Source organism: Talpa europaea (assembly GCF_964194135.1).
Source record: "Talpa europaea genome assembly, chromosome: 10".
NCBI classification, from domain to species: domain Eukaryota; kingdom Metazoa; phylum Chordata; class Mammalia; order Eulipotyphla; family Talpidae; genus Talpa; species Talpa europaea.
Window position 1 is genome coordinate 105,843,628 of NC_140077.1, and position 18,315 is coordinate 105,861,942.

The 18,315-nt window shown below is 36.1% G+C and overlaps 1 protein-coding gene across 3 annotated transcripts in view; it reads left to right on the plus strand.

Annotated features, from left to right (window-relative positions):
• LRBA (LPS responsive beige-like anchor protein) overlaps positions 1-18,315 on the plus strand; it is a gene marked incomplete at both ends in the record, with an annotated part of 477,161 nt that overhangs the window by 35,708 nt on the left and 423,138 nt on the right. For all 3 annotated transcript variants that reach the window (XM_084246225.1, XM_084246226.1, XM_084246227.1), the window contains 2 exons: positions 16,166-16,397; positions 16,543-16,643. In XM_084246225.1, coding sequence (XP_084102351.1) covers positions 16,166-16,397; positions 16,543-16,643 — 333 coding nt within the window. The remainder of the gene's footprint in view (positions 1-16,165; positions 16,398-16,542; positions 16,644-18,315) is intronic.

Sequence of the window (18,315 nt, forward strand, 5' to 3'; positions counted from 1 at the left end):
GGTAGTATGTTTGGGACACCATTTGGGTGTTCAACTCACTTGTGACGCTGACTACCCAAGGTAACATCTGATGCCACAGGATAAGAATTTCAGTCCTGTAAGACTCTAACCTGGGTGCCCCTTCAGATGCGAATTGCAAGTCCAGGTTGTTACCTGTGGTTCAGACCCACTGGCTGTAAATTGGAGCTTCTCAAAATCCCCTCTTTGGGTTCAGTTTATTTGCTAGAGTTGTTCACAAAACTCAGAAACATTTACTGGTTTATTATAAGAGGATATAGTTCAGGAAACTGTCAGGTGAAAAAGACACATAGGACCAGTATATAGCAAGGGGTGCAGAGCTTTCATGCAATACCCTTGCCAGGCTTGTATTTCTATCTGATCATCAACCTGGAAGCTCTTTTGATTTTTTTTATTGAGGCCTGACTACTAGGCATGATTGATTAAATCACTGGACTTTGACAGTTGACCCTATATACAGCCCTTCTTCTCTCCCTGGAGGTCAGTGGATGGAACTGAAAGATCCAATCTTCAAATCCTGTGGTTCGCCCTGGCTGCGAGCCCCCACCCTTAGGTGGCCTTGGGACTGTTGAGTCTTCTCTTCATTAATGTAACAAAAGACAGCTTTGTTCATCATTGGGAATTCCAACGATTTTAGCAGCTATGCACTAGAACTGGGCTTAAGACCAAATATATATATATATATATATATATATATATATATAAAATAAATCTCAATGTGTTACACCTATTGTCACACATGTTCACATGGTTTCTTTACATAGAAAAACATTTACAAGTATATGTTGATAAATCTAAGGTATTTTTATCCTCTTTTATTTCGCTTAGAATACTGTGTAGCTTTGTTGTTTCTTGGTTACTTATTGACTGCATTTTATTAAATCTAAGTTGCCATCAGTTACAACCTTTGCCATTATTTTTATCCAACATTCAGGAAAAACCGGTATATATTGCTAAATGATCACCATAGTAAGTCCAATTTAAGATGCATTCATTGTAAGACACATTTTAAATTTCTGAGTTATTTTTTTCAGAATTGATGAAATTTGGCATACAAATTTTATTTTAGCATAGAGATATTACAAAAGTACTTTTTATAAAACGGAAGACATTGGAACTAATAGACTCTCATTAGAGAAAGTTTGAATAATTTGAAAAAATTAAGTCCAAATTAGTCTGGACTTTTTGGTTGCAAGATAGAAACAAACACCAAGCTAGCATAAGTATAAAGAGGAGTATTGGTCCATAGGAACAGGACAAATCATTGAATAAAGCTAGAGAGCCAGGGGAGCTTTGCTGGAATAAAGAGTTGATGCCACCAAGTATTCTTTCTCTATTCACTGTGTGGTGAGGTTTCTCTCTCCATGTGCAGTCATGCACTTATATATTTTTTCAAGTTTGGAAAAAGGTCAAAACCTCTCTTTGCCACCTCCCAATTAGAAAACAAATTTTGGTAATGATGTTGATTGGCCTGACTTAGGTCACATTTTTACCCCTGTGTCAATATGACTAAAAGAACGGGGAGCTGTGTGTGCCAAATCTGAGTGAAGTGTTCTCTCTGTGGCCTGGGTGTGAGGTACTGTTGCTGTCTGCTGGAAGACTCCTGTGAATGGAATGGGAGATGAAAGGCAGAGCCAGTGTGTATAGGTTACAGCAGATGTTGCCCTGACCATTTAGGATATTTCCAGTTTCTCTATTAATATACAGTTTCTGTTTTCGCATCTGAGAAACCTCCCTGCATATTGATATGAAATTATTACAAGTTTCTAAAAGTCCATCTCTTATGAGAGAACTTATTAGTTATATAAATTATAAATTTTGTTACTTCTCAAAATAGAAGTTGTTCAGTCTTTAAATATAAAGTGAAATTTAGCAATGTATTTTAAAATTAGCTTGGAAACGTTGAGACAATGATAACATCATAGATCAGGGTTTGATAAAATAATAAAGGATCTTAAAGTATGTGTGATACTATAGTTTTAAACAGTTATAAACATTAAACTCAAAAACTGGAATGATTGGCTTGATCATGTAAAACATGACATTTTGCTGTCTCTTTCAAATACTGTGATGTTTTGATTCTGAGTAATGTAAGTTCAGTGGACTTCTGAGTGGTTGTCAAACAGTGACAGATTTCTGATTTTTGAAATATGTCATTGCTATAAATCACTAGTTTGCTAGATTGAACTAGCAAGCTATTAAAGAACATGGCAGTATTTACTGTAGATAAATGCAAATTTAAAAAGGTTCTGAGTATGAAGGTTTAAGTGATTTATTAGCCCTCAGTATACATATGAATCTGAAGTTATGTAATGGATTTAGAAAATTTCATTTCCTGTGTGAAGGTTCAAATTTGCATATTTATCCTATAATGCGCATATGTGATCTGAGTCAATAGGATATATAGTTAAACTCTATGTGATATCAATACATGCTGGATCAGCTTTTGTTATATGGCAAACCCTTTTTTAGGGGCAAGTGATTAAATATATTAACAGTTTTTTTCCTGGGCTTGGGTGGGGAAGAAGGCACAGTTAAATAAACTGGAACTGTAGGTATTATAGATGGCTTTAGAATTTGCACTCATGAGTGTGTCCTTGCCTTTTAGCTTGACTCTCTTGACCTACCAGTGAGAGATTCATCTGGGTTAATATGGTTTTCTTTTCAGTGGGAATAATAATCAGTAAAACAGTTAATCCCATGGCAAAGAAATACCTCACATACACAGTTACTTTTTTTTTTTATATTAAACTTTTTATTTTGAGACAACTGTTGGTTGATTGATATGCAGTTATAAGAAACAGAACTATCTCTTGCACCCTTTACTCAGTTTGCTCCAATAGGAAAATATAGTACACCACCAACATTGATACAATCAAGATATAAAAAATTTCCATGTCATACAGTTCCCTCCTGTTGCCCTTTTAAAGCCAAACCCACTTTCTGCTTGCCTCCCTCCTTAGGGCCTAGCAATCAGCAGTCTGTTCTCTAGTTTGGTAACTTTGTCAGTTCAAGATTAAAAAAAAATATTGAGATATATGATGTACAACATATAATTTGATATTTGTATATCTAGCTAAATAATCACCAAAATAAGGCTAGTTATTATTTATTGCCACAAATAGTCACAATCTTTCTCCCTTGTGATGAGAACTGTTAGCAGCTTTCATATATACAATGCATTATTATAAACTGCAGTCACCATGCTATACATTACATTCCCATGCTGCTTGTTTTATAACTGAAAGTTTGTACCTTTTGACCCTCTTCACTCATTTCACCCAAGCTCCATGCCCTGCTTCTGAAACCCATCAGTCTGTTCTTTATGTGAGTTTGGTATGCGCTAATTTTTTCTTTTTCAAATTAAGTGTGACATACAGTGTTTGTCTTTGTCTGATAACATTATGCTATTACATTTTGTGTATTACATTTTCTTTACTCATTAACCCACTCATGAACACTTGGATTGCTCCCATGTTTTGTGTGTTAGAAGTAATGCTTCAGCGAACATGGGAAAGTGCATTTTTTTCTCAGTGCTTAAAAAATTTATAGTAAAGAATAGCACAAATATGATATATATAATTGCCCTTAGAAATAAAGCTTAGAATAAATTTGTTTTGCATTATAAAATGTGTAAGTTTTGTCACATACATAATTTTATATAAACATTACATGTACATGTAAAAAATTATGTGTGGTTCTTGTTTTTTTAAACTTTGCGCTCTCTCTTGCCTATCCCCACCTTTCCCAGACATTTTCTCCCATGTCCTCTTATAAGGTGACCACTGTTGAAAGCCGTGTGTGTGTGTGTGTGTGTGTGCATTTTATATATATATATATATATATATATCCTTCTGTATTTTATGGACGTGACCAAGTGAATCTAGTACTGATAGTTATGTATGTAATGAAGGGATCCTCAACTAATTTGGTGATGGTCTGAAAGGGGAAGAGGAGGGAAAAATTTAAGAAATATTAGTAGATAAAATTGTTAAAATTTGGTTAAAGGGACATTGTAGATGGAGGAAGCTGAATTGAAGATGATGTTTTGGTTTCTGCATGTGGACTGCCTGACTAGGATTACTGATTTGGCTAACAATAATAGCAGGGATATGAGGGAGGTAATCGGTAATGTTTTGTTCATGCTTATTTCGAGGCAGTATGTGTGGATGTTTATAGGCCATGGAACACATGGATTTAAAACTTGGGGGAGAAGCCAGCTTGATCTGTAGTAGTTGTGTCTGGAAGTCATTCAGATGTGAAAGAGCGGGTATAGTGGCGATGGGATGGTGTGATAGCTGAAAGTAGAGGGGGTTATGAATAGAGTAAGTTGTGACATTTTTCATTGTCTTAGGTAGGATGACTTCAAAATTTAAGATGCAGTCCTAGTGGGTAGAAAGGGATAGAAAGTAACTGGATTTAGGAAGTCAAGCTAGATATTAAAATCATGTTTTAGGGCTTAGCTATACCATCTATATGGTAACTGAAAGTTAGCAAGATTATAGCAGATGAAAAGTGGAAAATTATGACTGAGATCCCAAACTCTTTAACGAGCGAAGGTGATACAGTTAAGATGACAATGATGAGGCGTGATTGAGGGTGGCGAGGTTGGATTGATTGTTCAAACCTTCAAAGGTGAACTTTCTCACAAGGGTGAAATAACAATGCTCTGGAAGCAGAAAGAGAATCTCAATCTGTTTTTGAGTTTTCTAGTCAGAGTTAAAGAATGAATATTTTTAAAAGGAGAGAGATAGTGTGGTTGCACCCTCTGAGAAGAGTCAGATTTCAGTTAAGCCAACGAGATGAAGAAAACATTCTTTGAAAGGAGAAGATGTGATTAGACATTTATACATTATGGAATGGAGGTGTAGCTAAGGTATACTGTATACAGGGAAGACCATCATATGGTAGACATGTGATCTCACTGGGTTTTGGACTGAATTGTTTAGGAATGGGTGGTAGATCCATTTAATAGAGTTTGACTGCTTATTTTCTTTTCCCTAAAGTAATCTTATTGTTTATGCATCTCTTCAAGATATATAATGCACAGTAGCATAACAAAGGCTGAGATTGTTAATCACGTAAATACCTCTTGCCTTGTTTAATTCAGTATTTCTCAGACTTATTTTGTCATAAAAGCTTTTTGTTTATTACTGCTTTTGTGGACATGCTATACTTTATTTTATTTTTATTTTTTTTATTTATTTTTTTTTATTTATTTTTTTTAAAGATTCATCCATTTATTCATACAAGCACTGGGCACAGTCAGAAGCGCGGGAGGGCGAGAGAACTCACCAGAGCCAGAGCGGGGAGCAGAGCAGGCAGAAGGACCGAAGCACACTGCTGAGGGGAGCAGCGGGCGGCAGGAGAGGTCCGCGCGCCATGCGGGACCCTCCTCCTGTGGCCGGGGAGCAACCGGGGATCGAACCGGCGCCGCAGAGGCCCCGGGCAGCTTTGCAACCCAGCGCCCAACCGCTGCGCCACCGGGGAGGCCCACTTTATTTTATTTTTAAAAAAAGATTATTTGTACAAGAACTGGGGTACAGGCCAGATGTGCGGGAGGGTGAGAGGATTCACCAGAGACAGAGTGGGGAACAGAACAGGCAGACTGACTGAAATACACTGCTGAAGGGAGCAGTGGGCGAGACAGGAGAGGTCTGCCGCACCATGTGGGTATCTCTGTGGCAGGCGGGTATTGAATCAGCTCTGCAGTCGCTGTGGACAGCTTCGCAGTGCTGCGCTCAACTGCCTGCACCACCAGGGAGGCCCAACATGCTAGTTTTTTTTTTTTTAATTATTTTTTTATAGAGGCATGTTTTTATTTATTTATTTGTTTATTTGTTTTGTTTATACAAGCACTGGGTACAGTCAGAAGCGCAGGAGGGTGAGAGAATTCACCAGAGCCAGAGCGGGGAGCAGAGCAGGCAGAAGGACCGAAGTACACTGCTGAGGGGAGCAGCGGGCGGCAGGAGAGGTCTGCGCGCCATGTGGGACCCTCCACTGGTGGCCGGGGAGAAGCCGGGGATCGAACCGGCGCCACAGAGGTGTGGGCAGCTTCGCAACCCAGCGCTCAACCGCTGCACCACCGGGGAGGCCCCCAACATGCTATAGTTTAATGAAAATTTCTAATTCTTATGAAAGGTGTAATGAACAACGAGGAAGAAGTGATTATTTGATACTTTGTAGTACATTTGAAGATTTAAGAAACTATAAAGATATTTAATTATCATTAAGTGCATTTTGACTACTTTTTATAACAGTGACATCACAAATTTTTCAAGTATTTGTTTTAGCTCACTATATAATGAAACTTGAAAATTTAGCTTAAATGGTAGATTGTTAAGATGAAAGCATGAGACTGAGTCAGAAAGTCTGATTTGTAGATTTGACTGAATTTTTTTGTTCTAATATAATCTAGATGTGCAATAATTGAGTGTATTACTGACAGGTTTTTGTAGGGATTAGTTGTAAGGACAGAAATGGAAATTTTTATATGACTCTCAGTATGTTGGTGCTCTGGGCATTCTAAAAAGTAGCAAGAGACCCAGAAAACAGTCAGAGAGGAAGGGGGACAAAAACCACAAAGTATTTTTCGGTTCAGAATATTAAATGATGGGATTGTTCCCCATGGTGTTTACTTTAATCCTCTTAATCTGCAAATTCAGAATTTTATGACTGTAGGAAGTTTTGGTAATCTTTGTTACTGGGTTAGCAGAAAACTTTCAAATCTAGACTAGTATTTTTGTGAGACTATGGTATATTTCTATTCATTTTAGTCTTCCTGGTATATTTGTGAATGTAGTTTACATTACAGAATGTTAAGGGTAAAGTTTTCTGTTCATCTCTTCTAATTGCCTTATATTCCTTTGTCTTCTGCGTCTGAATCCTGAATTGTTGCTTGTAGTCCGTGGATTTTACTTTTCTCTTTGTTTAATGTAAGTGACTTGAGCTTATTTAATTTTTAAAATTTTTTTTGGGTATATCCAATGCCACAATCAAGATACTGAAGATTTCATTACCCAAAAACATTTCTCCCTGTTGTGTGTTTAAATTTGTCCCTTCATCTCCATCCCTGGCACCCATTGATTCATCTTCTCTCCCTATACTTTTGCCTTTTCTGGTATGTCATATAAACGGAATCATGCTGTGTAGCTTTTGTCTTTTGCTTCTTTGTCTTAGCATAATGTTTGATATTGATTCATGCTATTAATGGTATCCATCCCACAATTTATTCTTTATGAATAGATTTGGTATAAATGTTCATGTGACGCTTTTTATGTGGACAAATGCTTTGAAGAGATGGCTTTACTATTGCAGGAATCTTGGTACATTATTATAGTATTGAAACTTTAGTGTCTTTTTTAGCTTTTGGGGAAAGGTTAAAGTTACTAAAAATTTGGGCTTCAGATTGCTTGCTGATTGCACTGGGATACAGTAAGAATTCAGGTATATTTCCTTAATTTTTTTGCTGTTAAAAATAATGAATAGGGCCTCCCCGGTGGCGTAGCGGTTGAGCGCTGGGTTGCGAAGCTGCCCGCGCCTCTGCGGTGCCAGTTCGATCCCCGGCTGCTCCCCGGCCACCGGTGGAGGGTCCCATATGGCGAGCAGACCTCTCCTGCCGCCCGCTGCTCCCCTCAGCAGTGTACTTTGGTCCTTCTGCCTGCTCTGCTCCCCGCTCTGGCTCTGGTGAATTCTCTCACCCTCCTGCGCTTCTGACTGTACCCAGTGCATGTATAAACAAAACAAACAAACAAACAAATAAATAAATAACATGCCTCTATTAAAAAAAATAAATATAAATAATGAATAGTCTTTAAACTTAATGATAATTGTGCTAATAAAGATCCATTACATATCAAGTACAGTGCTAAGGTTATAAAGGATAAATATATGTTTTTGAAATGGTTCCTATTTTTAGAGATCATCATCCGTTGCTATTTGAGTGGAAAAGACTGACAGGAAATAATTAGAGAACAAGTTATTAAAATACGTGATGTGGAAAAGTTAAGTCTGATATGATTGAAATATTAGGTGAAGTCATGAAAATATAGTCAAAAACAGTTGAATAATGGTAAAACCACATTGGTCACTCAGGTTTACTGTAGGCTGGAAGGTCAAAATGGTTCTTGGAAAAGACAAATCTTGAGCTTGAAAAAGACAAATCTTGAGCCTGACCAGAAAGAAATGTTAAGATACAGTACTTTGAAGGATGCAAGAAAGAGGGAAGCCAAGGGTAAGCAATAGCAAATTTAATCTAATTTTATGAAATGAGAACTATCTGATGTTGGAGTAAATGTCCTACAATTCCTGGGATGTGGATAGTTTTTTAAAGCCATGATTTTAGAAGGAATAAGAAATAACCAGAGCAAGTTGCTGAAAAGAAAATTTGTTCAATCCAACCCAAGTATTTCTGTAAGGAAAGTTTAACCCAACTCTAGGCATTTTATAATTCAAATTGGATTCTAAAATAGTGGATTTGATTGTCAGTACCAAAGTATTAGGAAATATTTTAGATGCTTATATTTGAATAAATTGTTTCTTGGGTGGGGATATGTTGAAAGTTCCTTTTTGTTTCCAATGACATTTTACTAAGGCTCATAATTATTATAATTTATATTAAACTGACTGTTTTTTCTTATACATGTTGAATAATTTTCTCTACTTATATCAATAGCTGTGAGAAAAACTTTGTCTTATAGAAATATAAGATTCCAGTAGAGTGAAATATAATTATAAAAGAAATACTTGAGGGCCTCTCCTGGTGACGCAGCGGTTGAGCGCTGGGCTGCGAAGCTGCCCGCAGGCTCTGCAGTGCTGATTTGATTCCTGGCCGCCCCGCGAGGGTCCCACATGGCGCGCAGACCTCTCCTGCTGTGCCCGCTGCTCCCCTCAGCAGTGTGCTTTGGTCCTTCTGCCTGTTCTGCTCCCCGCTCTGGCTCTGGTGAATTCTCTCGCCCTCCTGCGCTTCTGACTGTACCCAGTGCTTGTGTAAATAAGGAAATAAATCTTTAAAAAAAAAAAAAAGAAATACTTGATCTGAAAACATATGACATTACCAAAATAAGTCTGATTCTATCACTGCAATGTCTGTAATGTAAATTTTATGTAAATAATTGCTTGGGGTCATTTTTTCTGAGAATTCACATCATTGATTATTACTAGAAAAGTTTCAGTTATCACTGTTGAATATACTATCTTCTCTTCTTTTCTGTTAAGTATATGTGATTCTTCTCCTGGCATCCTCCATATTTCTGTTTCCTGTTTTCTGTTTCCTTGTCTTTCTGTCCTCCCTCTGGGGATTTCCTAAGTTTTGTGTTTCAGTTCCCAAATTCTTTATCCAACTTTCCCTTATCTATTTTTCCATGTCTGTTAATTTTTGTCATTTCAGTGACTGCCTTTTTGTTTTAAAAGCTGTTTTTTTACGTAGTCTGCATGTAATATCACAGTTTTACTATTACCTTTAATTTTATGTTTTATAAATTTCTAATTTGAAGTTCTTACAGGCCTAATATTGTTAATGTATCTACTTATTTTTCCTTATTCTGTGTTAATTTCTCATGTGTGTTTTGATTATGGTTTGTGAGTTTATTTTATCTGAGGGACTATATTGCAGCCTCTGCCTCTCTAGTTTGAATTTATGTATCTTTCTGCCAATTACTTTAGGGATATCTTCAGCATGGAACCACTTCACTTTTTTAAAATTGTAAAATGTATCAAAATACCAAGGATATGTGTAAAATAAATACATATACTTAAATATATATACACACATATATATACACACCAACAACAGATTAGTAATACAACAATATTAATACTTTGAAATTTTTTTCCTCATTGGAACAGTTATCATATCTCTAACTTTGGTGTGAGCCATTTATTTTTTTCCTCAATAGGAAAAGAATCTTTATATTCTTCAACAATGTACTGCTTATTTTTGAAAAACTGACCACTAATCACAGACCTATTTTTGTAAGAGAAGTGCAGTGTTTTCCCATTTAAATGAAGGTGCTGGTACAGGATAAGCTGAACTGAGTCTCTGTGTCACGGTCTGGCTTTCCCAAGAGTTTGTGTGAATGCTTCCTGGGGTATTTAGTAGGTGACATTAAAATGAACCCTGGGGAATATAGCGGTATATTAGTTTGCTAGGGCTGCTGTCACAAAGTATTAAGAAGTGGTGGCCTACTTTACAGAAATTTATTACCTCAAAGTTGTGCTAGAATTCCAAGATAAATACATGAGCAGAGTTGGTTTTTTCCTGAGGATCATAAGAAATAATATATTCCGTGTCTCTTTCTTCTTCGGGTGGTTTGCTAGAAATCTTTAGTATTCCTTGACTTTAAGGAGAATCACCCACATTGTCTTCATCTTCATGTGATGTTCTTTTCTCCCTTTGTGGGAGTCTTTGTCCTCTTTTCGAGGATACCAGATATAGAATTAGGGTCTACCCTAATGACCTCATCTTAACTAATAACAACTGAAGCAACTCTGTATCCAAGTGAGTCTACCACATTCTAAGGTACTATGGGGCTAAGAGTTTAATGTAAGAATTTGGGGTGGGGGGATATCATTTTACCCATGACAAGTGGCTTTTGGTGTTGTGGTGGTGTAGAACAATTATTAAGCTACCTAGTAAGACTATAGTTAGAGTAGGCTGTTCTGTAATTTCCTTTTCTAAATTTATTAGATCATACCACCATCTCTTAAAAATAGGTCAAAATATTCATAGTGTAAGAGGTAGGAATGAGGATATGTCACTTGAGATAGTTAAATTTTTTTCCAGTTTTGTGTAGATATATATTTTTCAGTGTAGTATATAAGTCAGCATATAGGTTTTCAGCAGATATAATGTCCCAAGTAGCAGTGCCACTTAAATAAGGTAGAAGTGTATTCTTTAAGTGAAAGTTTGGGTAAAGGGCCCAGGGCTACTAAGGCAATTCTGTAATTGTCAGGATCCATAGATCTTTCTATCTTATTATCTTTTACATGACACTGACAACATATATTCCCAGGTGATTTCTCTAGCTCTTGCCATTATTTCAGCATCTTAGGTAACAGGAAGGAGGAAAGTTGGAAAGAAAAGTCATGTTCCTTCCCTTTAAGAGCAGTGTATACCCTAAAGTTGCACATATTACTGCATGTCATCACTGGTCCCATGGATGTAACCTTTTCAAGGAACTTCGAGAGAAAGCTGGGAGATCAGATTCTTTGCTTTGGTCCCATGTACCAAACTTAGCTCTTTATATTATTATGGCAAAGAAAATAATGTACATTGGGAAATAGCACAGTCTTTGCTACAGCATTGTCATTTTCTCCAACTTCTCCCTATTAATAAATTTCTGGTGCATCTGAACATGTGTAGGGCCACCTTCACTTAGGAATAGATTCTAGGGGATAAATTGGAAACCTTGAGATTGGCACTTTTAGAAAGTAAATATATTTTTGAAGGATGTAGTTAAATAAAAGAAGCTTATTCTAGTTAGTTCATTTTACAAATTAATAGACAGGTATAGGGAAAAGGTAATTTGTCACAAGAATTAGGATGTATCTATTGATAGTTAGATTCATAAGCTAAGATAAACTCTGTCTAGCTTTTTTGTTCTACTTTACCCCTGCCACACACATCTTTAAGGAAAAACTAAGCAAATTTCGGGGGGAAACTGATGTATTAGAATTTTCTGTGTATTACACATTTTCTGGTTTCATAAATCTTTTGAGGAGAGGATAATTAATTTTGGTTATTATGTGTTTCTTGGTTTTCTGAAAATACAAGTGACTTAGGTTTAGTGATTCATTTCCACTAAAGCCTTTTATTAATATAAACATTGAGAAGAAAATAATAATCATGACCAATTAAAGTCCTAATATAAAACTTGTAAAGGTTTATTTGAATTCTTGAATAGTATGCCTTAAAATTTCTGTAATCTTGTGCATTAAACTGTAACCTATAGAAAGCATGTTATGCCACCCTGAAGGTAGCTATAAAAATTGTTTATGAAGTTCAGGCCAAGACTAAAATATGTTGAAATGGAGAGTTTTGAAAAATGTTCTATATAGCAAAGGAGACCAAATCATACTAAAATGCAGAAAAAGACTATACATCAGTTTCCAAGCTACATTATTCAAAAAAATACAACCATAAAAAAGGTAATAAGATTACATTTTCACATTTCATGGCTAGTAAAGTGCATTAGGCTGCTCAGATATTCATAACTTACTGTGACATTCGGGAAGATTACATTTTGTAGTGCAGAGCCATTACTACAGCTCAGATAATAACTAGCCAATGCCTGGACCTGGATTATGATCCCTGTCATTGGAAACAAATTTGTGTTTTGAAGGTTGATCAGCTTCAAATAACTATTAGAAAGGGTTAACGTGACATACTGTAGACCCCATGCATGCTCTCTAGGTATAATAGATATGCATACATATAGTATATCAAACATGCCACACATTTGTATGTACCAATTTCTGCCATCAATTTTTTCCTTGAAAGGCATATTTTATAATATTTAAAGCAGTGGAGAAGTACTTAAAACACCTGTCTGGATGCTGCTCCCCAGTATAAACTCAATTTAAAAGCTTGTGAAATATTTGGGGTTTTTTGGAAATTACTTTCAAAAATTAATTCTATAGCTTCTTAGAAGGATGGTTACTGGTGGTAATAAACACAGATCAAAATGAAAGACTAAATGTAAGTAATGTTAAGGTGAAGGTCAGGTCTCTTAAGTTAGTTGCAACTCAGTTTTTGACCACTTAGATCAGTGTGGAGGATGTCTGAAAGTGTGTGCAGTAAAAACTCTTCCTTTGCCCTCTTCCCTTAGATATTTCAGTGACCTTTTCCAGTTTAGTATCTTGTGTATCAATCTTAGATGTAGGTTGCTCTAGGTTTTATATTTGTAGCCTATTATTATTATTTTTTTAAATGACAACTCTTATTATTTTTTTAAAGATTGATTTATTTATACAAGCACTGGGTACAGTCAGAAGCGCGGGAGGGCGAGAGAATTCGCCAGAGCGGGGAGCAGAGCAGGCAGAAGGACCGAAGTACACTGCTGAGGGGAGCAGCGGGCGGCAGGAGAGGTCTGCGCGCCATGTGGGACCCTCCTCTGGTGGCCGGGGAGCAGCCTGGGATCGAACCAGCGCTGCAGAGACTGTGGTCAGCCTCGCAACCCAGCGCTCAGCCGCTGCGCCACTGGGGAAGCCCTATTTGTAGCCTATTATTAACATGTTTTTTTTCTGCCTTCATTTTCTCGTCTAAGCTATATAGTTTAGAAATCTTTTTGTGTCAGATGAATGTGCTTCATTCTTTTCTTTCTTTCTTAAAGATTTATTTATTTATTTATTTGTTTATTTATTTATACAAGAACCAGGGTACAGGCCAGGTGCTCGGGAGGGTGAGAGCATTCACCCAAAAGTATTCTTCTCATTTGTAGTAATTTTTCATCTGAAGCTTTTTGGCTATTCTGATATATATAGTATATCATCTGAAAATAATTGTAATTTAAATGCCTCTATTCTGGTATTTACATGTTGCTATCTTTTGATGAAAGTGACTTCTGTATCCAAGTCTTATTCCTGACTTTCGGTGAGGAAGTCATATTTTAATATGGTGCTGGCTTTTGAGGTGTGATTAATTTATATTTAAAGGAATCTTCACCAATTAATTATGTAGGAATTATGATGGAAATATAAAACCACTGTTGAGCAAAGTTACAGTAATAATGGCTGCACTTAATATCTGTCAGTGAATGCCTAAAAGTGTGATGAGAAACAAGATAAATATATTTCCCATTTATTTTCTTAAATTGGTGTTAATTTTTGGACACTATTTGATTTCTCCCCTAAGGTGTAGTCTCCATAGTTCTCCTCCTACTATTTTCCCTTTCCCCCTCAAGTTTTGTCTTTTTTGTGACCCTTTGTTTGGTTTCTTCATATTCCACATGTAAGTATAACCATCCGATATTTTATCTTTTTCTATTTGACTTATTTGCTTAGCATAATCCCTTCCAGTTCCATCCATGTGGCTGCAGAGGGTATGAGTTTATCTTTGATTGCTGAGTAGTATCCCACTGTGTGTGTGTGTGTACGTACGTGTGTACACGCACCAGATTTTCTGGATCCATTCATCTGTTTTGGGCCATTTAGGTTGTTTGTGTATCTTGGCTATTGTAAATTGTGCTGCAGTGAACATAGGAGTTAAGGTTTCCTTTTGGATTAATATTTTTGTATTCTTTGAGTAGATTCCTAGGAATGGACTCACTAGGTCATATGGAAGATCCATTTTTAGTTTTTTGAGGAACCTTCATACAACATTTCGTAGTGGCTGGACCAGTTTACATTTCCACCAGCACTGTAAGAGGCTCCGCCCCCCTTTTTTTTAACCACCTTCTCACCAGCATTTATTTCTGTTTTTTTTCTTTTTAATACAGCCATTCTCACAAGTATGAGTGGTATTTCATTGTGGTTTTGAATTGCATTTCCCTGATAAATGATGTTGAACATTTTTTTCATATGCCTGTTGGCCATTTGCATGAGAAACAAGGTATTTCTGTATCCTCAAAATATTCCTTTGAGGAATATTTGTATATTCTCAAAGTGCTTAGTAATTAAAAAAATGGAAGATTCTAACTTTAAAATGGAAATGTTTTTGACAGACTATCTTCAACCAGTGCTCAGAACTAGTGAGCATCACCAATAGTGAAATATATTGACATCATCTGAAATAATACACTAAGGGCATACATTGGGTATTTTTGCCATGAAATGTATAGTCTGAATTTAAAAAAGTAGCACCATCAAGGTGGAAATACAATCTGTAAAATAGCTGTCAAATATGCTCAAAAGTGTCAGAATCATGAAAGTCAAACAACTGTGTTAGTTTGGAGAACACTAAAGAATGCTGATCCTGGACCAGAAAAAGGACATTAGTATTACAGGTGTCCATAGTGAGTAAGTTATTAAGGGTAGTGTATCAGTGTTAATTCACTGGTTTTAATGACTGCCATGATTATGTAACATAGTCACAGTTGGAGAAACTGGCTACAGTAGGGTATACAGAAAACCTGTACTATCTTGCAATGTTTGAAATTATTTCAGCACAAAAAGCAAACACCAAATAAATAATATTACCCAAACAAAACAGAACAAAGTCTATACGAGAGTCCTTAAGTAGTTTACAGAATTTTGGGGTGGACTTGGGAACCACATGTGTATACTGCATAGCGAGGACCATGTAGCTGGGAGAATAGACCCAATCACATTATGCTGTTTCTTTTAGCTGAAATCCAGCTGTCATCTTTTTATGCTGCTTGTGACTGATGAGGCAAAAAATTGTACAGTAAAATCTCCGCCAGGGCTTTCCTAGAAGAACCAGATGCCTTTATCACTGAATCGCCAGGAATTCTTATCACCCTGCGTGTAGATACTGCTTCATGTTCATTTTCTCATTCTCAGACCAGTGTGTATCTTTGGCAGAACGAACAGAGGACACATATGGGTTCCTGGCTGCAAGCTGTTTTAATTGATTTCCTAGTTCTGAACCTTGTTTGCTTTTTTGGGATAAATTCTATCCCAAACATGAACATGTCCATTATTCTTTTGTGAGCTGTTAGATTTTGTTTGTTTTCTTCTTATTCGTGCCTACCTTTTGGGCTTAGGAGTGCTTGTTGAAAAACCAGGAAGTATGCAGAAGGGTAGGAGTGTATGTGATTCATGTATCTTAACTACTACTCAGAGTTCTTAAAAAATCTAGTTAAAAAGAGTAGTTCTTGAAAGTAATTCCAAAAGTATTTTAAACAATTGGGGTTTGCTAAAATTTAAAAATCTTCCTTCTGTGAGAGGATGTTGTCTGTGATATGTCAAGGATAAGTTAGATCTTTATAATCAGGACAGTAGGTAGTGATTTATTTACATGACATACTTGCTTTTAACAATATTTCCATTTTCATTTTTAGGCTTTACTTTGTGTTATTGTGACTTGAAGGTTTCTTTAAAAGCTTTATATTTTGGAGCATGTGTGTGTCTCTTTAGAATGTGTTGGGTAGTTATTACTAATCTAAAGTTTAGGGGTGTGGTATAGTTCTGTTGAAGAAGTACTAAGACATCATGTTTTTTTAATCTTTTTTTTTTTTTTCTTGGAAAGCTTGTAGGAGGGCAGTTTGATTTGGAAATGAATTTTATCATTCAAGAAGGTGAGAGTATCATCTGCATGGTGGACCTACTGGAAAAATGTGACATTACTTGCCAAGCAGAAGTCTGGAGCATGTTTACTGCCATCCTGAAGAAAAGCATACGAAATCTTCATGTCTGCACTGAAGTAGGCCTTGTTGAAAAAGTGCTTGGGAAAATTGAGAAAGTTGACAATATGATAGCAGGTATGACAATTTTTTTGGAAAATTGAAAAAGTTGACAATATGATAGTAGTTTACAGAACTATTTAGCATACAAACTCTTAAGTAAGCCCACTATATAGTCAAAAAATGTCAGTCACTTAATTTAATTTTTTTCTTTTGTTTCCAGATCTTTTAGTTGACATGTTGGGAGTGCTGGCTAGCTATAATTTGACAGTTCGAGAACTAAAGCTATTCTTCAGTAAACTTCAAGGAGATAAAGGACAATGGGTAAAAAAGCCTAAATACTCTTTGGTAGTCTAATGGATCTCTCTGCCCAAACACAATAGTAGGTTTTAAAAAATGGCTATTATGAATGTTAATGTCAAATTGATGAGAGATTAAAATAGCATTTAAATATCCATAGCTGTTTTTGCCATGACAGGACAGAAGTATAGACAAAGGCATATTCCAGGAAGGCTAATCATTTGGCCCTTTTTCAAGTTGTTTTTCTTTAAATATGTTCAAAAACTTACCAGAGGAAGATTAAGGACAGAGAGAGAAGTAGAAGTGTTCAGTAGCAGTACCTAGCCTCTCTTTACGTTGATCTGAATAGTTTCACTGTGGCCTTTAAAGTTGAATATACTTAACAAAAACTCTGCAATTAACTGTGTCTACCCTCTTTAGATTCAATTTATTGTCCTTTGCAATGAATTGTAGTGGTGTTCACAGTTATTTTGAACTCCAAGTGCCTTATCAGCTGTTTCTTCCTACCATTTGTTTATCCTATAGAGAAAGCTAGCGAACATTTTCTTATTTTCGTTGCATTTCTAGGTTTGTTTTAGTATCATTTAGAGACCAGCCAGCTGGTGTTAATCTAGTTGTTTAAGTATATTGAATTTTCTGCTCTGCAATTATGTACTCCTAATTTATGATGTTAAATTGATTAGACTCTGGCTTCTTAGTGTGAAGCTCTTGTTCTCTGTCTTTAGATTTTACCGTTGATTTTCAGCAGTTTTTTCTTTGTACAGTGTATCTTATTTTGATTCTTAATAGACTTCTTGTATCTTGGGTTTATAATATAATTTAAATCAAATTTGAAACTTCTTGATCATAATTCTTCAAATATCATTTTCTTCTTTCTCCTCCCTACTTCTGAGGTTCCGGCTACATGTGTCAGCCCACAGGTCACTGTGATGTGTTCATGTTTTTCTCCAATCTTTTCTCTTTGTGAGTCATTTCAGATTGCTTTTTTTGGCTATATTTTTAAGGTAACCAATCTTTTCTTCTGCAGTGTGTTAATTACATCCATTAAAATGTTCAGATTTCAGATATTTTTTATTTTGGCACATTGGTTCATTATCTTTCATTTTTCCTCATTATGTTTTTATGTTTTCCTTTAAATGCTTGAGAATGGTCTTTTCCCACTTTCATGTGTCCAGAGGGCTGAACTCTGGACTGCGGGTCTCTCCTTTCAGTGGCAGATGAGAACAGAGAATGACCTGCTACTGCCAGAGTCATGGCCGAATAGGCAGGCTTTTAGAAAGTGTCTATAGAGTATTAGTTGAAAGGCTGAAAGGCATGTGACTGAAACTGTAAGTAAAGGAATCATTATGTTCCCAGAAGAATCTCAAGGGAATGTATTGTAAGAAACAGTAGTAGCTGATGGATTGAACTCTAAAGGGAGGAGAGATTCAACCAGTTAGTGTGAAAATTGGAGATAACATGTTCTTCTCCATGAATATGGAGGCACCAAAGTAGTTCTAGAAGACAAGGATTATTTCTTGTTTAGTGATATTCTTGGAAAGTAAATAGGGTGAAGTAAATGACAAAATGGTATCATGGTATCATCGGAAATCTTTCATCATGTAAATAATTTCCTTTATTATAAACTAATGCTGTCCAAACTACCAAAAAAAAAAAAAAATCCTTGGAATAGTTACTTATAGTGATTGCTTTTATG